Source organism: Pongo abelii, chromosome 20, assembly GCF_028885655.2.
Source record: "Pongo abelii isolate AG06213 chromosome 20, NHGRI_mPonAbe1-v2.0_pri, whole genome shotgun sequence".
NCBI classification, from domain to species: Eukaryota; Metazoa; Chordata; class Mammalia; order Primates; family Hominidae; genus Pongo; species Pongo abelii.
In genome coordinates, this window is record NC_072005.2 from 45,647,995 (window position 1) to 45,668,308 (window position 20,314).

General features: G+C 54.5%; 1 protein-coding gene and 1 long non-coding RNA gene across 2 annotated transcripts in view; one reads left to right on the forward strand and one right to left on the reverse strand.

Annotated features, from left to right (window-relative positions):
- The window catches only part of FCGBP (Fc gamma binding protein), a 92,314-nt gene that overhangs the window by 11,227 nt on the left and 60,773 nt on the right, over window positions 1-20,314 (reverse strand). Inside the window, exons 22-31 of the mRNA XM_024238152.3 lie at window positions 19,331-19,947; window positions 18,058-18,601; window positions 15,857-16,449; window positions 11,258-11,852; window positions 10,940-11,139; window positions 8,619-8,760; window positions 4,856-5,193; window positions 2,902-3,475; window positions 1,891-2,507; window positions 620-1,163 (exon numbers count right to left, since the gene is read on the reverse strand). Coding sequence (XP_024093920.3) covers window positions 620-1,163; window positions 1,891-2,507; window positions 2,902-3,475; window positions 4,856-5,193; window positions 8,619-8,760; window positions 10,940-11,139; window positions 11,258-11,852; window positions 15,857-16,449; window positions 18,058-18,601; window positions 19,331-19,947 — 4,764 coding nt within the window. The remainder of the gene's footprint in view (window positions 1-619; window positions 1,164-1,890; window positions 2,508-2,901; window positions 3,476-4,855; window positions 5,194-8,618; window positions 8,761-10,939; window positions 11,140-11,257; window positions 11,853-15,856; window positions 16,450-18,057; window positions 18,602-19,330; window positions 19,948-20,314) is intronic.
- LOC134760646 (uncharacterized) lies at window positions 1,102-18,067 on the forward strand. The gene is made up of 2 exons (XR_010138492.1): window positions 1,102-1,190; window positions 17,873-18,067. It is a non-coding gene; the product is annotated as an uncharacterized LOC134760646 (long non-coding RNA).

Sequence of the window (20,314 nt, forward strand, 5' to 3'; positions counted from 1 at the left end):
ACATGCCTTGGATATCTGAGAGCATGGATCACCAACCCCCAAGAGTGTCCTGGACCCCAGGTTTCTGACTAGGTGTTTCTTTTCTTTTTTTCTTTCTTTCTTTCTTTTTTTTTTTTTTTTTTTGAGATGGTGTCTCACTCTGTTGCCCAGGCTGGAATGCAGTGTGACATCATGGCTCACTGCAACCTCTGCCTCCTGGGTTCAAGTGCCTCAGCCTCCCGATTAGCTGGGATTACAGGTGCTGCCACCACGCCCAGATAAATTTTGTATTTTTAGTAGGGACGGGGGTTTCACCATGTTGACTAGGCTAGTCTCAACTTCCTGACCTCAGGTGATCCGCCCGCCTCGGCCTCCCAAAGTGCTAGGATTACAGGCGTGAGCCACCATGCCCACACTCTGACTAGGTGTTTCTAACTGACTCTTTCTCACTGCAGTACCTGACTTGGGGCATTTCAGTGTGTGAGTGCCAAGGTGTTTCCTGACAGGAGATACCGAGCTCAGAGGAAGGAAGGAAGGTGGCCCCGCAGCCCCATGGAGGAGGAAGGGGCTGCTGTCCTACAGTCCTGGGAAGGAAAGGGAGAGACCCGACCATGTGGACCATGCATGGAGCAGTACTCACGACAGAAGTCCGGCCGCCTCCACTCGCGGAGTTGGGCCCCAGCGGCCTGACAGGCTGCCACGTAGGCGGCCACTGCAGGACAGAGGCCTCCAGGATGGCCCTGAACTTGGCAGGCGTCCAGCAAGCAGCCCTGGAAGTACTGCGCGGGCGGCACAAGGCCGTGGCAGGGCGCCAGCGGGCCGTCGGTGGCGGAGATCACGCCGCAGGCATCCGGGCCGCCGAAGGACTCCTGCTGCTCTGGGGTGCACGGCGACGGGCATGGCTTGGACACACATTCTCCGCAGCCCTGGGCGCCGCCCACCTGCCATCCGGCGGGCTTCCCGCCCACAGGCTTCAGGTCGTCTGCGGGGTCCTGGTTGTAGTTCCCGCATAAGCCACAGAGGGAGCCCGCATATGCCGCCGGCACGCGCAGGCGCACGAAGCTGTCCCCATCGAAAGCCAGCGAGAGCCCTGAGGTTGTGGTCACCACCACGTCGGCGCCGCTCAGGTGTGCGTGCAGGAGCGCGTCCAGCTGGAAGGGCAGAGCGACGAACACGCCGTCCACCTGCGGGCAGGAGGTGGAGGGGGGACGGTGAGTGGAGAAAACACGGGTTTGAATCCTGGCCCCACCAACTACTAGCTGTGGGACCCAGAGCATGTCACCTCCCCTCTGAAAATACTAATGAGCATCTATAGTCCAGGCCTGGTGGCACAGCCTGCAATCCCAGCACTTTGGGAGGCTGAGATGAGAGGATCGCTTGAGGCCAGAAGTTCAGACCAGCCTGGGCAACATGGTGAAACCCCCATCTCAACAAAAAAAATGAAAAATTAGCCAGCGTGGTGGCGTGCGCCTTTAGTCCTGCCCACTCGGGAGGCAGAGGCCAAGGCGGGAGGATGGATTGAGCCCAGGAGTTCCAGGCTGCAGTGAGCCCTAATCCTGTCACAGCACTGCAGCCTGGGCAACAGAGTCAGACTAAGAAAAAAAAAGAAAAGAAAAGCAAGAAAGAAAAAAAGAAAAGAAAAACAAAGAGCCTCTATAGGCTCATGTCACTGACTCCTCATCCTTCTCTAAAACAGGTACTTATCTTAGACCAGTTGACAGAGGAATACACTAGGCTCAGAGAGGAAGAAGCCGCTGTGCCAAGCCATCAGGCTCCTAGACCTATACTCTGACCCTTCCATCATGCCCCAGCTAAGCTGTGAAAGGTGCCCAGGGGAATGGTGAAGCCCTTACCATCTCAGGCAACCCCAGAGCTGGCACCTGCTCCTGTCTGGCCCACAGCCCTCCTCACCTGTAGCTGCCGGGGCCAGCGGGCACTCAGTGTCAGGCTGTGGTTGTAGATTTGCAGGGTGACACTGCGGGTGTAGCTGACAGCCTGGCTGCCCCGGTGCTCGTTGGCTACAGTGACAGTGAAGTTCTCAGCCCCCAGGGGTTGTCCGTGGCAGGGTGCACTCAGCAGGTACTCGCAGGTGCCTTGGAAATCGAATCGGTGCCCATCCAGAGTGATGTAATGGGGGTCACCCCAGGCCTGGCACTCGGCTGTGCTGACGGGCTGGCAGCCGTGCTGGCCGGATGGCAGGAGGCCACACACTTCACCCAGCCCACAGCTGGCAGGTGTGCAGACCAGCGAGCCACCCCCAGGCCCGCAGCGGCACCTCTGGGAGCAGGTGCCATCAGCCCAAAACTCACTGCCCGCCTCGTGGTAGGTGCCATTGGCCCAGCAGCCGCAGCCGTTGTTGAGGGGAACACAGCGGTCAGCACTTAGCACGAAACCCGCGTCGCACTGGCAGCCCTCCACACAGGGGCCCTCGCATACGGCTGGGGTCGTAAGGGGTGCAGGGGACGGACAGCTAGCCGGGCAGGGTGGGCCACAGACCTCATAGTGGCTGTTTTCTGGGCAGGTGATCTCTGTGGGCAGATGAAGGAGCAGGAAGGAGAGAAACAGAGAGAAGGGTGTCAGGGGTGGGGTCCCAGGACAGGGTGGGAGGAGACAGAGAGAGACACCAGGGAGCAGACAGAGAAAGGGGGAGACACAGAGCAAGACACAGAGAGAGGACACAGAGAAAGAAATGGGAGAAGGTGAGACACCAGGAGACCCAAGCAGAAACTGAGGGAGATAGAGAATGAGAAACAGACAGATAGAGACAAGCAAAGCGAGGCCCAGAGACGATCACCAAGAGACAGAGAGACAAACAGAGAAAAAAGAAAACAAAGAGACCCAGAGGGACCAGAGTGAAACCAAAGCAGCCCCGAAGAGACGGGAGCCCGCCCCCGACCCCGCCTCTGCTCCCCCAGCACTCACCACAGCCGACCTGTGCCCGCCAGTCTTCGATGACAACCCCAGCAGCCTGGCAGGCAGCCACGTAGGAAGCCAGCGCCTTGCAAAGAATGTCATGGGCCCCACCACCCATGCAGACGTCCAGAACACAGCCCTTGAAGAAGCTCTCAGGTGGCACATGAGCATGGCAGGTGGTGAAGGGGCCCCCTGTGCCAGGGGCCAGGGGTCCGCAGAAGCCAGGGCCCTCGTACTGCTCCAACCGGTCCTCAGGGCACGTTGGGCAGGACCCCTGACATTCGTCCCAACACAGTGGGTCCCAGCCTGGGGCTCGCCAGCTGCCGCCCCAGATGGGTATGGAGGGAGCCAGTGTGCCATTAGGGAAGACCTGGTCATTGTTGGGGTTGCGGTCCATGTTACCGCAGAGCCCGCACACTGCGCCATGATAGCTGCTGGGCAGGGTCACGTCTACCCGCCAATTCCAGTCATAGCTGACTTGCAGTCCAAAGTCAGCCACCAGCAGTGCCTTCGATGCACCCTGGGTCACTGAAATCCGCCCGTCGGCCACGGAGACAGGCAAGGCTGTCAGCACACCGTTCACCTGGGGGAAGGAGGGAAGGCAAACGGGTCACTGGAGGTTTTACAGACCCAGCTCTGGCCCTCTGCCTCCCCTTCTCTCATCCCACTGGGGGCTGGGAGAGGCGAAGGCCTTCGCCCGATAGTTGGATTGTCATCTGACACACTGTGGACAGTTGTTCTAGCCCAGGTCTTGGGGAATGCAACCTCACTTTACTTTTTCTAGATCTTCTCCCTTCATCTCTATCTCCCTCCCCTGTCTCTGTGTCTCTGTCTCTCTGTCTCTCTGTCTCTGTGTCTCTCTCCCCCTGTCTTCACCTAAGGCTATATCACTTGGTCTTCTCTCTCTCTCTCTCTCTCTCTTTCTGTCTCCTTGTCTGTCTCTCCCTCCTCTTCCCTTCCTCCCTCCCACCCTCATTCTCTGTGTGTCTGTTCCACTCACTCACCATCATTTATCCAGTGTCCACTCTGTTCCATCCCTCATTTTCTCTCTGTGAGCTACCATCAAGCTCTATCTCCATTTCCCCGGGCAGAAAGGATAGCCCATCTGTCTCCTCTGACCTCCCTACATATCTCCCTTCCTTCCTTCCTTCCTTTCTCTCTTTCTTCCTTTCCTTTCTTTCTTCCTTTCCTTTCTTTCTTTTCCTTCCTTTTTTTTTTTTTTTTTTTGAGACAGATGCTCACTCTGTCACTCAGGCTGGAGTACAATGTGGAAATCCTGGCTCTTGCAACCTCTGCCTCCGGATTCAAGTGATTCTCCTGCCTCAGCCTCCAGACTAGCTGGGATTACAGTAGCGCTACCACACCCAGCTAATTTTTGTATTTTTAGTAGAGATGGGGGTTTCACCATATTGGCCAGGCTGGTCTTGAACTACTGACCTCACGTGATCCACCCACCTCGGCCTCCCAGAGTGCTGGGATTACAGGCATGAGCCACCGCACCTGGCCCGATCTCCCTGTATTTTTCTCCATGTCCTGGTCTCTGGGCCTCTCACTTGTTCCCTCACAGACACTCAAACGACTGTTCACCTGGACTAGACTCTGAGCTCAGCATGTGACATGCACCACCTTGCTGTGGGGCAGGCCCTGATACGATGCCCACTTCACAGATGAGGCCTACCAAGTGAACTGCCCAGCATCACACAGCTCATAAGGAGGAGAGGCTGGATTCAAACCCAGGTCTATAAAAAAGGCAAATGCTGAGGTCCTACGTTAAAGCCCTTAGCAAGGGGCTAGGCTCCTTTAATTCCCAGTAACAGGGTGATATTTTTGCTGCAATTATTCTTTTTGTTGACAGTTTGTTTCAGGCCCAGGTGAAGACAAAGAGCCTTGAGCTGCTAACTGTGGTCGTCAGGATCCCTCCTGCCCTCCCGGGGACCTCAGGGGACCATCCTGCCACACATACCCGGACTTTGCCGATCTCGTCCTTGTGGATGGAGATGTTGGTGCCGAGGGCAGTCACAGTGACGACTCTCACGTAGGACACAGCAGGGTTGCCCCGGTTCTCGTTCTTGGTGGTGACAGTGAAGGGTGTGAGGCCCTGGGTGCTGACCCCCGGGCAGCCAGTTGTTGCCAGCACATAGTTACAGGTGCCCTGGAAGTCAAACTTCCGGCCGTCAAAGGAGTGGTAGTGTGGGTCGCCCCATAGCCAGCACGTGGCCTCATAGTTGGGCAGGCACACGCCCTGGCCACCCTGCTCCTTGCACGTCTCCTGTGGCCGGCATGTCACGCCGTGGCACGGGTCTGGGGACAGAAGAGGGAGGAGGACCTTGAGGGGCTGCCCATTGTAAAGGATGGCCACTCCCTCCACATCTACCCCAGTCTGTACCAGGGATCTCAGGGTTACTGCAGGCAAGACCAGATTCCAGAGTCCTCATGTCTAGGACCTACTTCCTATAGTTTGCTTTTATATTTTCTTTTGTTTTGTTGGTTTTTTGAGATGGAGTCTTTGTCTGTCACCCAGGCTGGAGAGCAATGGTGCAATCTCAGCTCACTGCAACCTCTGCCTCCTGGGCTCAAGCGATTCTCCTGACTCAGCCTCCTGAGTAGCTGGGATTACAGGTGCCCGCCAGCATGCTTGCCTGATTTTTGTATTTTTAGTAGAGACAGGGTTTCACCATGTTGGCCAGGCTGGTCTCAGGCTCCTGACATCAAGTGATCAGCCAACCTTGGCCTCCCAGAGTGTTGGGACTACAGGCGTGAGCCACCATGCCCAGCCTGCTATTTTCAAGACCAGCCCCTGGGAGTCCCACACGTCTGACACTGAGGCCCCATGGTGGACTGTGTCTAAGTCTCGGCTGTCAAAGGTCCCATACCTGAGACCCGGGCCCCAGAGGCCCCTACAGCCAAGACCCAGTACCTAGAGTCCCCCTACCTCTGAGACTGAGGCCCTGCCATTTGCTGTGTGAGACTGAGGTCCTGGAGTCCATGCACCTAAGACCAAGGCAAAGACCAAGGCTCTGGGTCTGTGTTTAAGGTGCAGTTTCCATGGTGCCCTTGCTTGAGAGTTCACCCTGTTCTTGTATTTTAAGTTTTATAAGAACCTCACCCTCTTCACTTACATAGGCTACGGCTGCTTTCACACCACAGTGGCAGAGTGAGTAGTTGTGATCTAGAAGGTATAGCGTGCAAGCTTAAACATTTACCATCTAGCCCTTTAGAGAAAAGGTGCACTTGACCCCAGTTGAGATCTGTGCCCCAGGGGTCCTTGTGTCTGCGATGCCAGCGCTGAGAGCATTCATGTCTGAGACGCCAGCCCCAGGGTTCTCTGTGTTCAAGACCTGGGCCCCAGGCCAGGTGTGGTGGCTCAGGCCTGTAATCCCAGCACTTTAAGAGGCTGAGATGGGAGGATCGCTTGAGCCCTGGAGTTTGAGACCAGCCTGGGCAACACAGTAAGACCCCATTTCTACAGAAAAATTAATAAATGAGCCAGGCATGGTGGTGTGTGCCTGTGGTCCCCCACTACTCGGGAGGCTGAGGTGGGAGGATTGTTTGAGCCCAGGAAATCGAGGCTGCAGTAAGCTACACTACACTCCAGCCTGGGCGACAGAGTGAGACCTTATCTCAAAAAAAAAAAAAAAAAAAAAAATCTTGGCCTCAGGGTCCCCCATACCTGAGATCTCAGCCCCCTGGACGTCTCCACATTTGATAGAAATTGGTCTCCAATTTCTCCAGGTCCTGGAGGCCTCTGTGCCCAAGACTAGGGCCCTGGGTGATCTTCTGGCAAGAGCCCAGTGCCAGGGTCTCAGCAGGATTTGAAACGTTTGAGACCCTAACTAGCTAAGTCTCATGGCCTGGGTCTTCCTCAGTGCAAGACCCCATCCCTGAGGGTTGCTGTATTCAAGACGGTAGCCTTGAGGGTGTCTCACTGCTGAGGCCCTGTCCTGGAGGGCTTCTGTGTCCGAGACCCTGTTGCTACTGTTACTACATCTGTGACCCCAGCTTGTGGAACCCCTGTGTGGGAGGGGCCAGTCTTCAAATGTCTCCTTCCTCCTGTGTCCATGATCTATGTACCTCCTCTCAGCTTCAAATACACCCACGGAGTTAAGCTTTGTCAACAGAGGGCGCTGGAGAGTCACTGCAGGAGGGAGGGGCTCCTGGTCTGGCTTCCAGCCAGTTTGGCCCTTCCAGCTCTGGCCAGGGTGTGGGGCCACACTCAGCGAGTTCCACTGGCCCCAGCTGGCTTCCCAGTGAGGGGTTCCCTTCTTGCCAAGTCCAGCCTGCAGAAACCTCTGTGCCACCCAGTGGGCTACAGCTGCAGTGAGACTGGACTCAGCCTTGGGGCTGATTCTCCCCTCCTTGAAGAGGAGGGGCCAATGTCTCCCTTCCATGAGGCCTCTACCTGAGCCCTAGAGTGGGGGCTACTTCCTTTGTGTGCTTTGGTGGTATTCCTATTTAGTGTTCTCTTTACCGTTTCTTATTTCTGTTTATTTATTTGTTTGTTTGTTTGTAAAGAGACAAGGTCTTGCTGTCTTGCCCAGGCTGGAGGGCAGTGGTGCAATCATAGCTCACTGCAGCCTCGAAATCCTGGGGTCAAGTGATCCTCCTACCTCAGCCTCCTAAATAGCTGGGACCACAGGCGTGCGTCACCACGCCTGGCTAATTTTAAATTTTTTGGGGAGACCGGGGTCTCGTTATGTTGCCCAGGCTGGTCTCAAACTCCTGGCCTCAAGCGATCCTCCCAAAGTGCTGGGTGTGTGAGCCACCGCACCAGGCCCTCTTTACCCTTTAATAGTTAATCTCTTATTAATAAGTAAATGATTCTTTAATTAAACTTTCCTCATTCAAATGGCCGTACACTTTTTGTCTCTCAACTAGATGTTGAGTGATATACCCCCCATTCCTGGGAGTCCCCATTATCCTGCTCATCAGCCCTGAGAGTCTTAGCCCCCACCCCTTGGTGCTGGAGCTCCTATTCTCTTATCCTTGGGGGGAGGAGGGTTCTCTGCTCTTCACCCTAAGAAATAAGCCCTGGAGGTGGCTGTGTCCCAGATTTAGTCTGAGGGGTTCCCACATTGGAGACTATACCCCTAGAAATCCTGATCTTCCAGTTAAGAGGGGTCCCCATATCCAATGTCCTGCCTTGGTGGGGTCTCTGTGCCTCAGACTCAGAACTCTGCTCTCTGTCCCTGCTCCTGGGATACCAGTCTTTCCCCTGCCCTGTGCTGCTAGTGTCTGAACCCCAAGCCTAATCCCACACATCAGTGTTCTGCTCACGATGGCCCTCTAGGCTGCTGCTCTTGTATTCTAAAGTCTTATAGGAGCCTGACCTCTTCACTTACATAGTCTATGGCTGCTTTCATGCCACAATGGCAGAGTGAGTAGCTGGAACAAGAACGTACAGCCTGCGAGCTTAAACATTTACCATGTAGCACATTAGAGCAAAGGCGCGCCTGTCCCTGCCTTATACCGAGGGTCTCTGACATCCACCCTGAGAAAACTACCTCTGAGGGTCCCCACAGCCTGGATTTTCCCTAAGGGTCCCTACCTCCCAAAGTAGGTGGCCCTGGCCCTGTGAAACCTGGTCTAGGGTTCCCCAGGTCTGAGACCTCAATCATTAGTCCTGTACACCTCCCGCCATGGACACCCCAGTTACACTACCCTCAGCCCCAGAGTCGCCGTCCTCCATCCCTAGTCCCATCAGCCCCAGTCCCAGCCCAGCCCAGCACCTCTGGTGACGCAGCTCAGGATGCCTCCGGAGGGCTGGCACACCTGCCCCGGCTTGCAGCTGTGTTCCTGGCACACCACGCCTTTACCCGCATGGCACGTGCACTGCTGCCGACAGTTGTCAATGAGGACTGTCTGCTCCGGCTGTGGGGAGAGAGGGCATGGCCATCAGGGACACCACGGGTGGGAGCCGACTCTCACATCTCTGGCGTTCTGGGCACAGAGGGGTTTGGCAGACATCACAGACAATGGACATCTCTTAGCAGGATGGCCCGTTGTCTGTGAAGCTGAGGCTTTGGGGTCGTTATTCATTTGTTCATTCACTTTTCTTCATTTACTCATTCATTCCAAAATATCCGCTCAATGTCTGCTGTAGGAGAAATGGTGTGACATAGTAACTAAGAGCAGATTGCCTGGGCTTGAAGCCCGTTTCTGCTGTTTCCAAACTGTGTGACTCTGGGCAAGTTACTTCACCTCTTTATGGCTCAGTTTCATGATCTGCAAATTGCAGATGATAGTAGCGCCTGCCTATGGAAGTATAACTGAGTTAATAACACATGTAAAATTCAGATAAAATGAAAAGGGTAGGCTGGGCGCGGTGGCTCATGCTTGTAATCCCAGCACTTTGGGAAGCCGAGGCAGGTGGATCATGAGGTCGGAAGATTGAGACCATCCTGGCTAACACGGTGAAACCCCGTCTCTACTAAAAATACAAAAAATTAGTCGGGCGTGGTGGCGGGTGCCTATAGTCCCAGCTACTCGGGAGGCTGAGGCAGGAGAATGGTGTGAACTCGGGAGGCGGAGCTTGCAGTGAGCCGAAACGGCACCACTGCACTCCAGCCTGAGTGACAGAGCAAGACTCCATCTCAAGAAAAAAAAAAAACAAAAAAAAATAGAAAACGGTTTCCTTTAAAACATTGAGATAGGAGAGATACGTGGGGTAAACATCAAACAAGATCCGGAGAATGTGGCTTATTTTTGAAGCTAATCACGTGATGGGTAAGTACATGGACAGTCATTGCACTATTCTCTTAATTTTTGCATGTTTGAACGTTTTCAGAATAAAAAGTTTTTAGATATGTAATGCATATATAAAAATATGCACACATAGCACTTAAAATGGTATCAGATACATAGTAAGCACTATCTACACATTTTCTGTTATTATTAATATTATTTATGTGAGGAGAACAACAGAGAGAAGGTTCCACCCCTAGGAGAGCTCACAGTCCTGCAAGGGAGACGGACATTAGACAAATACATGCTCCAGTCAAAGAAAAAGGACCAACAGGGACAGAGTGGGAGAGGGAAAGAGAGGGTGTTAGCAGCTGGTATAACCCATGAAAATCTTGTCTTTGTGGTCAGAAAGGCTCCCTTCGTCCAGACCCGGAAGTCAAAGCCACAACTTGACCCGGGGAGTCAGGGGAGGGTTTAAAGCTTCAGAGCCCATGGTCATATTTAGAAAGATCTTTACCACTGCCACGTGGAGGGTGGACCAGAGGGAGCAGAGGTAGGAGCTGGGAGGGACCCAGGTGGGAGAGGACCAGCTGGACCAAGGGAGGGCCACGGGGACGGGGAAAGGAGTGGGTACAAGAGACATTGAAGAGACTGAGTGGACTAGCTGTGGTGGCTCATGCCTGTAATGCTCGCACTTTGGGAGGCCAAGGCAGGAGGATCACTTGAAGTCAAGAGTTCGAGAGCAGCCTGGCCAATATGGCAAAACTCCACCTCTACCAAAATACAAAAAATCAGCTGGGCGTGGTGGCACGTGCCTGTACTCCTAGCTACTCGGGAGGCTGAGACAAGAGAATTGCTTCAACCTGGGATGCTGAGGTTGCAGTGAGCTTGAACCCAGGCAGCGGAGGTTGCACTCCAGCCTGGGCAACAGAGCAAGACTATGTCTTAAAAAAAAAAAAAAAAAAAAAGAGGCTCAGTGGGTCGGGCATGGTGGCTCACGCCATGAATCCCAGGACTTTGGGTGGCCAAGGTGGGAGGACGGCTTGAGGCCTGGAGTTCACAACCAGCCTGAGCAACATAGTGAGACGCCCGCATCTCTGTGTCTCCACAGGAAAATTAAAAATTCGCTGAGCTTGGTGGTGCACGCCTATAGTCCCAGGTACTTGGGAGGTGAGGTGAAGGATTGCTTGAGCCAAGGAATTCGGGGCTGCAGTGAACTATGATCGTACCACTGCCCTCCAGCCTGGGTGACAGAGTGAGAGCCTGACTCTAAAAGAAATAAATAAGAGGCCAAGTAGGCCGTGGGGCTGATGAGCAGTGGGAGGGGTGAGGCCCCATATTCTGCCCCAGATGACTAGGTTCCTACCTCATAGTAGACACCATTGTGGTAGCAGCCGCATTGCTGGATGGGCACACAGGCTTGGCCGTTGTAGAGGAAGCCGGAGTCACACTGGCAGCCCTCAGCACACCCATCTGGGCACTGCAGAGGGGCACTGAGAGCCGAGCAGCCCAGGGAGCAAGTGTCCGCGCAGAGCTCGTAGTGACTGTTCAGAGGGCACTCCATGGCTGCAAGGAGGGGTTGACGATCAGAGCCCTGGGGAGGGAGGGGCTGCAAGGCCCAGGGTCTACACCTTCTGTGCCTCAAGCTCTCCCCTCCCTGCCCCGCCGGCTCTCCCTCACTCACGACAGAAAGTTTCAGTCCTCCAGGGCTTCACGTGGCCTCCAGCCGCCTGGCAAGCACTCACATAGGCATGGATGTTGCTGCAGAGAATGCTCAGGTTCCCACCACCCAGGCAGAGATCAAAGACACAATCTTGCAAGGGACCCTGGGGATCCACCAGCTTGTGGCAGGAGGCCAGTGGCCCTGTGGGGCTGGAGAGGAGCCCACAGAACTCCTCCTTCTGATACTTCTTCTCCAGATCGGGAGGACACTCGCCACTGGGGTCGCAGCCCTCGCTCCCCGGCGGACAGGGGGTCGGCGGCCGGCAGGGAGAGTCGGGCACCACCTCCTCCCAGGAGTTGCCGAACTCATTGGCGTTGCCTGCCTGAGAGCCATTGGGCTTCTGGAAGTCATCCTTGGGGTCGCCGTTGTAGTTCCCACACAGGCCACACATCTGCTGGTAGTAGTTTCCGGGGACGGTGACCCGCACATAGTACACAAGGTCGTAGGCCACACGCAGGCCGAAGTCGGTCTCAATCACAACATCTGAACCATGCTGGGAGGCACGGATCTGGCCGTTGGCCAGCACCACGGGCAGCTTCATGTCCACACCGTTCACCTGGGAGGCGAGAGAGGCAGGCCACGCTTCAGAAAGTATACTTTGAGTGGGGGTGGGACCCTAGTTCAAGCCCATGCCTGATGCTGAAGATCTGTGTGACCTCACCTCTTGGGGCTTCACTTTTTGTATGTCTAAAGTTGGTAGAATAACAGGGCCTGATAGTCGATTGAATGGTGGTCCATAAAAGACATATTCACCCAGAATCCCGTAACGTGAGCTTACTTGGAATAAAGTTCTTTGTAGATGTAATCAGGGTAATAATCTCAACATGAGATTATCCTGGATTAAACTGGGCCCTAAATCCAATGACTAGTGTCCTTATAAGAGCCAGAAACAAAAAGACACAGAGACACACAGGAAAGGCCAGATGAAGATGAAGGCAGGGATTAGAATGGTGTTGTCACAAGCCCAGAGAACCTGGAGTCTGCAGAGCTGGAAAGGGAAAGGAAGATCCCCAAACCAGTGTCTTTTGAAGGGGTGCAGCCCTGCCGACACCTTGATGTTGAACTTCTGGCACCCAGGACTGTGGAACGTACATTTCTATTGTTTTAAGCCACCAAGCTCGTGGTAATTTGTTATGGCAGCCAGGGGAAACGAATACAGGTCTCGATGAAGTAACAAGCCTCCAGCTATCCTTTATGTACCACTTGCTGCAGTCATTAATAAGCAATGATCGCCCCCAGAGCCACTTGCCCAAGTTCAATTTCCCCCTTTACCCTCTTTGTGACCTTGGGCAAGTGAGTCACCTCTCCCTGTTTCTGTTTCCTCATCTATGAGGCGGGAATAAGGTGTTTGCCCCACGGAACTGTTGTCAGGATCAGATACATTAATATTTGTGAAGTGCTGAGAAACGTGGCTGGCATGGCATGCAGGCTTCAGGAGCATTTGCTGTTATTAGCAGCTATGAGTGGAGGTTTTTCTTTTGAAGAGTAAACAGACACCATAGGTTTTTGCTTTAAAGCATCAGCGAGTGGAAAGTTAGGCTAAATTCTTGGGGAAATGAACTCAAACCTATGAGCTGAGGACCAGTGGTTTCAGTTTAAGGTTAATAGGCACCAACAAAGCCTTGTAAATCCACCCCTGGGCTGGGCACAGTGGCTCATGTCTATAATCCCAGCACTTTGAGAGGCGAAGGCGGGAAGATCACTTGAGCCCAGGAGTTCAAGTTCAGCCTGGGCAACATATTGAGATCCTGTCTCTACAAAATAAAAAAGAAAACAAATTAACTGGGCATGGTGGTGCATGCCTGTAGTCCCAGCCACTCAGGAGGCTGAAGTGGTAGGATTGCTTGAGCCCAGGAGTTCGAGGCTGCAGGGAGCTAGGATCACACCGCTGCACTCCAGCCTCAGTGATAGAGCAAGACCCTGTCTCTAAAAAACTAAATAAATCAACCCCTGATTAACACGCTTGCTCACCCTTCCTTATCACAGATAGTGCACACTGGATTCTTCTGGAAATGTGAAGAATCAGAGGAGAAGGCAGGAGAAAGACATGCTCCTGGCTGAGTCTCCTAAAAAGATGGTCAACTGCCACACTTCCCAAGCAGGGCTGGGAGGTGGGTAAGGGCAACTGACTTAGCCTTGCCTCAGTTTCCTCAGCTGTAAACTGGGAGATAATAAGAGCTCCCACATTTGTAGAGAAGCTGGGGGATTCAGTAAGTGTGGGGAAAAGAAAGAGAGATCAGACTGTTACTGTGTCTACGTAGAAAGAAGTAGACATAAGAAACCCCATTTTGGGGCTGGGCGGGGTGGCTCACGCCTGTAATCCCAGCACTTTGAGAGGCTGAGGCAGGCAGATCAAGAGGTCAGGAGATCGCGACCATCCTGGCTAACACAGTGAAACCCCGTCTCTACTAAAAATACAAAAAAAATTTAGCCGGGCATGGTGGTGGGCCCCTGTAGTCCCAGCTACTCGGGAGGCTGAGGCAGGAGAATGGCGTGAATCCAGGAGGCGGAGCTTGCAGCGAGCCAAGATCGTGCCACTGCACTCCAGCCTGGGTGTCAGAGTGAGACTCCGTCTCAAAAAAAAGAAAAAAAGAAACCCCATTTTGTTCTGTACTAAGAGAAATTCTTCTGCCTTGAGATGCTGTTAATCTGTAACCCTAGCCCCAACCCTGTGCTTGCAGAGACATGTGCTGTGTTGACTTAAAGTTTAATGGATTTAGGGCTGTGCAGGATGTGCTTTGGTTAAATAGTGCTTGAAGGCAGTATGTTTGATAAAAGTCATCACCATTCTCTAATCTGGAGTACCCAGGGACACAATACACTGTGGAAGGAAGGCCACAGGGACCTCTTCCCAGGAAAGCCAGGTATTGGAATGTCTCAGTGTAAAAGCCAATTGTATGTTCTATTTACTGAGATGGAGAAAACCGCCTTAGGGCTGGAGGTGAGACATGCTAGTGGCTATACTGCTCTTTAATGCACGGAAGATGTTTGTGTACATGCACATCAAAGCACAGCACCTTTCCTTAAACTTATTTATGACACAGAGACCTTTGCTCACATGTTTTCCTGCTGACTCTCTCCCCACTATTACCCTACTGTCCTGCCACATCCCCCTCTCCAAGATAGTAGAGATAGTGATCAATAAATACTGAGGGAACTCAGAGACCAGTGCCCGCAGGGGTCCTCCATATGCTGAGCGCAGGTCCCCTGGGCCCACTGTTCTTTCTCTCTACTTTGTCTCTGTGTCTTATTTCTTTTCTCAGTTTCTCATCCCACCTGACGAGAAACACCCGCAGGTGTGGAGGGGCTGGCCCCCTTCAGTAAGAAGCAAATACAAGAACACCAACAACTCCTATGTATTTAGGCGCTGTATGTCAGGGGCTATTCTAGGAGCTTGGGAAACATTAGGGAATATATTCAATTAAGTCCTGCATGTCGGCCAGGCACAGTGGCTCATGCCTCTAATCGCGGCACTTTGGGAGGCTGAGGCCGGCAGATCACTGAGGTCAGGAGTTTGAGACCAGCCTGGCCAACATGGCGAAACCCCGTCTCCACTAAAAATACAAAAATTTGCTGGGCGTAGTGTTGCGCACTTGTAATCCCAGGTACTCTGGAGGCTGAGGCAGGAGAATCACTTGAACCTGGGAGGCAGAGGTTGCAGTGAGCCGAGATCACGCCACTGCACTCTAGCCTGGGTGACAAAGCGAGACTCTGTCTCAAAAAAAAAAAAAAAAAGTCATGCCTGTCCAGTTCACCAGATTAAGTCAGTAATTGATCAGCACCTTCGCCAATACTGCTACTAGAAAAACAGCTGCGTGTCTGTGTTTCAGTGGGGTATCAGGGGAAACCCGTCCACTGTAACTCAGATGCCAGTCTCCACATGAGACCAAATCTTCTCGGTAAGAAAAGCACTGCAGAGCAGCACGGGGTTCAAGCTCCACCTTTGCTGGGGGGACTATGGGCCAGTGATGGGCCATCCCACTCTGAAAAATAAAGCAAATCATGGTGCCTGCAGCTCCTGTTGCAAGGATACAGACACCATGGACATGAAGTGCCTGGCAGCCAAAAGGTCTGCAGTCAGCTGTATAGGAACTATAGCTGCTGTTGTTGTAGTTAAGGGGGTGATAGTGTCACCCACAGATTGTCCTCTGTCCATGAAGCTTCTCCAGCCTTGCACTTTCCCAACCTCTGATGGCACCACATCCTGCCAATGAGTGGCGGACTAGGGAGGTGAGTAGGGCAGAATCCAGGATTGAGGTGGGGAGAGGATGGAGTGGGAGGGAGGAAAGGGTGGGAGAGATCTGGAGAGAAAAGTCAATGCACGGAGGTGATGAAAGAGTGGAGACTGAGGGACAGAGACGGGGGAGCAGCTCCCAAGTCCCTGATGACACCTCCCTCATTGGCTTCCCACTCTGGGTTCTGACTGGTATCTTCTGTCTTCAGGGAACCCAGGCCTCGCACATGCACTCTCATCTCTGTGCCCCCAACTCCTGGGCTGAGCGCTGCCTGTGCCCCACCCACCCACAGGCCCCTCGCCCCCTGCTCCCCATCTGCTCTCACCGTGACCTTCCACTGTCTCTGCTCCAGCCGCAGGGTGAAGTTTGCCACCTGGACAGTGATCACCCTGGTCACACTGACTCGCCCATTACCCCAGGCCACGTTCTCCTGCAGGACAGCAAACCGATGCAGGCCAGGCCGGGTGCCGCAGGTCTGAGCCAGCACATACACGCAGGTGCCCATGAAGTCGAAGCGGCGGCCATCGAAGGTGGTGTAGTGGGGGTCTCCCGACGCCTGGCAGGTGGTAGAGCCCACGGCCACGCAGCCCAAGCTGCCACCGGATGGCCGGCAGGCCTCGTGCGGGCCGCAGCTGGAGGGCTCACAGGACACCTCGCCGCCCTCCCGGCAGTGGCAAAGGGAATCACACCCAGGGCCAGGGTAGAAGGTCTGGTCCAGCAGGTAGTAGCGGTCATCGTGGAGGCAGCCACACTGGCCCACAGGTACACAGGTGTCACCACTGAGCACAAAGCCAGCATCGCAGACGCAGCCTTCACGGCAGGCCGACTCACAGCCCTGAGGTGCCGAGAGGCTCGGGCAGCTCACGGGGCAGGAGTCACTGCAGAGCTTGTAGTGGCTGTGGGCAGGGCACTGCAAGGCTGTGGGGACAAGGTGGGCGTAAGCCAGGTAGGTGTTTGAGTCGCGGTCTTGGGAGGCCCTGAGTGGGAAAACTGTTCAGGCCAATTTGGGTGTCTCTGTGTATGCACATGTGATCCAGGACATCTAACTGGGGGACTCAGTGTGGGACCTGGAATGGGAGGGGACATGCCCAGGTCTCTCTGACCAAATATTTCTAAAGATCAAATGATTTTGCTTGGCTGATGTTTTTCTTTTTTGAGACAGGCTCTCAATCTGTCTCACCCAGACTGGAGTGCAGAGGCACAATCACAGCTCGCTGCAGCCTCCACCTCCACCTCAAGTGATCCTCCAGCCTCACCCTCCTGATTAGCTGGGACTATGGGAGTGAGCCACCACGTCCGGCTGATTTATTTTTATTTTTTGTAGAGATTGGGTCTCACCATGTAAGCCAGGCTTACCTGGGTGAAATGGATCACTTATATCTATTCGGGGTATGCAAGATCAGAACGGACTATGGGTATCTCAGGATGTGAATGTGACTGGGGTATGGGGCCACATGTATCTCAGGGTATGACTCTGCCTGAGGGCACCCAGCTGTGGGTGTCTGATCTGGAGCAACTCCCAGAGTCCTTCTGACATGGTCTGTCTAAGGGTGTGCCTGGGTGAAGTTGGCAGGATACCTGTGACCAGGAGACCTGCCTGAAGGGAACCACCTAGGACTATCTAACTATGCATCTGTGTGGATCTGCCCAGGGCTATGTCAGGATCCTGATTCTTTCTGAGTGTAACTGACCAGTTAGTATAAAATCTAAGCAGATACCACTGAAGGTATGCGACTAATTCTATGTGACTAGGTGTATTTCAGTGTGTGCAACAGACCTGGGCCCTCTGACCAGCTGAAACTCACTAGGTCTTCCTAACCAGGGGTACCTTGCTATGTGACAGAGGCAGGGTCACCCATCCCAATCTACATGCCTTGGATATCTGAGAGCATGGATCACCAGTCCCCAAGAGTGTCCTGGACCCAGGGTTTCTGACTAGGTGTTTCTTTTCTTTCTGTTTTTCCTTTTTCTTTCTTTCTTTGTTTTTCTTTTTTTGTTTGTTTGTTTGTTTGTTTTTTGTTTTTGAGATGGAGTCTCTGTCGCCCAGGCTGAAGGGCAGTGGCACCATCTCGGCTCACTGCAACCTCTGCCTCCTGGGTTCCAGTGATTCTCCTACCTCAGCCTCCCGATTAGATGAGATTACAGGCACCCACCACCACACCGGGATAATTTTTGTAGTTTTAGTAGAGGTGGGGTTTCACCATGTTGGCTGGGCTAGTCTCGACCTCCTGACCTCAGGTGATCCGCCCGCCTCGGCCTCCCGAAGTGCTGCGATTACAGTCGTGAACCACGGCGCCCACACTCTGACTAGGTGTTTCTAACTGACTCTTTCTCACTGCAGTACCTGACTTGGGGCATTTCAGTGTGTGAGTGCCAAGGTGTTTCCTGACAGGAGATACCGAGCTCAGAGGAAGGAAGGAAGGTGGCCCCGCAGCCCCATGGAGGAGGAAGGGGCTGCTGTCCTACAGTCCTGGGAAGGAAAGGGAGAGACCCGACCATGTGGACCATGCATGGAGCAGTACTCACGACAGAAGTCCGGCCGCCTCCACTCGCGGAGTTGGGCCCCAGCGGCCTGACAGGCTGCCACGTAGGCGGCCACTGCAGGACAGAGGCCTCCAGGATGGCCCTGAACTTGGCAGGCGTCCAGCAAGCAGCCCTGGAAGTACTGCGCGGGCGGCACAAGGCCGTGGCAGGGCGCCAGCGGGCCGTCGGTGGCGGAGATCACGCCGCAGGCATCCGGGCCGCCGAAGGACTCCTGCTGCTCTGGGGTGCACGGCGACGGGCATGGCTTGGACACACATTCTCCGCAGCCCTGGGCGCCGCCCACCTGCCATCCGGCGGGCTTCCCGCCCACAGGCTTCAGGTCGTCTGCGGGGTCCTGGTTGTAGTTCCCGCATAAGCCACAGAGGGAGCCCGCATATGCCGCCGGCACGCGCAGGCGCACGAAGCTGTCCCCATCGAAAGCCAGCGAGAGCCCTGAGGTTGTGGTCACCACCACGTCGGCGCCGCTCAGGTGTGCGTGCAGGAGCGCGTCCAGCTGGAAGGGCAGAGCGACGAACACGCCGTCCACCTGCGGGCAGGAGGTAGAGGGGGGACGGTGAGTGGAGAAAACACGGGTTTGAATCCTGGCCCCACCAACTACTAGCTGTGGGACCCAGAGCATGTCACCTCCCCTCTGAAAATACTAATGAGCATCTATAGTCCAGGCCTGGTGGCACAGCCTGCAATCCCAGCACTTTGGGAGGCTGAGATGAGAGGATCGCTTGAGGCCAGAAGTTCAGACCAGCCTGGGCAACATGGTGAGACCCCCATCTCAACAAAAAAAATGAAAAATTAGCCAGCGTGGTGGCGTGCGCCTTTAGTCCCAGACACTCGGGAGGCAGAGGCCAAGGCGGGAGGATGGATTGAGCCCAGGAGTTCCAGGCTGCAGTGAGCCCTAATCCTGTCACTGCACTCCAGCCTGGGCAACAGAGTCAGGCTAAGAAAAAAAAGAAAGAAAGAAAAGCAAGAAAGAAAAAAAGAAAAGAAAAACAAAGAGCCTCTATAGGCTCATGTCACTGACTCCTCATCCTTCTCTAAAACAGGTACTTTTCTTAGACCAGTTGACAGAGGAATACACTAGGCTCAGAGAGGAAGAAGCCACTGTGCCAAGCCATCAGGCTCCTAGACCTATACTCTGACCCTTCCATCATGCCCCAGCTAAGCTGTGAAAGGTGCCCAGGGGAATGGTGAAGCCCTTACCATCTCAGGCAACCCCAGAGCTGGCACCTGCTCCTGTCTGGCCCACAGCCCTCCTCACCTGTAGCTGCCGGGGCCAGCGGGCACTCAGTGTCAGGCTGTGGTTGTAGATTTGCAGGGTGACACTGCGGGTGTAGCTGACAGCCTGGCTGCCCCGGTGCTCATTGGCTACAGTGACAGTGAAGTTCTCAGCCCCCAGGGGTTGTCCGTGGCAGGGTGCACTCAGCAGGTACTCGCAGGTGCCTTGGAAATCGAATCGGTGCCCATCCAGAGTGACGTAATGGGGGTCACCCCATGCCTGGCACTCGGCTGTGCTGACGGGCTGGCAGCCGTGCTGGCCGGATGGCAGGAGGCCACACACTTCACCCAGCCCACAGCTGGCAGGTGTGCAGACCAGCGAGCCACCCCCAGGCCCGCAGCGGCACCTCTGGGAGCAGGTACCATCAGCCCAAAACTCACTGCCCGCCTCGTGGTAGGTGCCGTTGGCCCAGCAGCCGCAGCCGTTGTTGAGGGGAACACAGCGGTCAGCACTTAGCACGAAACCCGCGTCGCACTGGCAGCCCTCCACACAGGGGCCCTCGCATACGGCTGGGGTCGTAAGGGGTGCAGGGGACGGACAGCTGGCCGGGCAGGGTGGGCCACAGACCTCATAGTGGCTGTTTTCTGGGCAGGTGATCTCTGTGGGCAGATGAAGGAGCAGGAAGGAGAGAAACAGAGAGAAGGGTGTCAGGGGTGGGGTCCCAGGACAGGGTGGGAGGAGACAGAGAGAGACACCAGGGAGCAGACAGAGAAAGGGGGAGACAGAGAACAAGACACAGAGAGAGGACACAGAGAAAGAAATGGGAGAAGGTGAGACACCAGGAGACCCAAGCAGAAACTGAGGGAGATAGAGAATGAGAAACAGACAGATAGAGACAAGCAAAGCGAGGCCCAGAGACGAGCCCCAAGAGACAGAGAGACAAACAGAGAAAAAAGGAAACAAAGAGACCCAGAGGGACCAGAGTGAAACCAAAGCAGCCCGAAGAGACGGGAGCCCGCCCCCGAC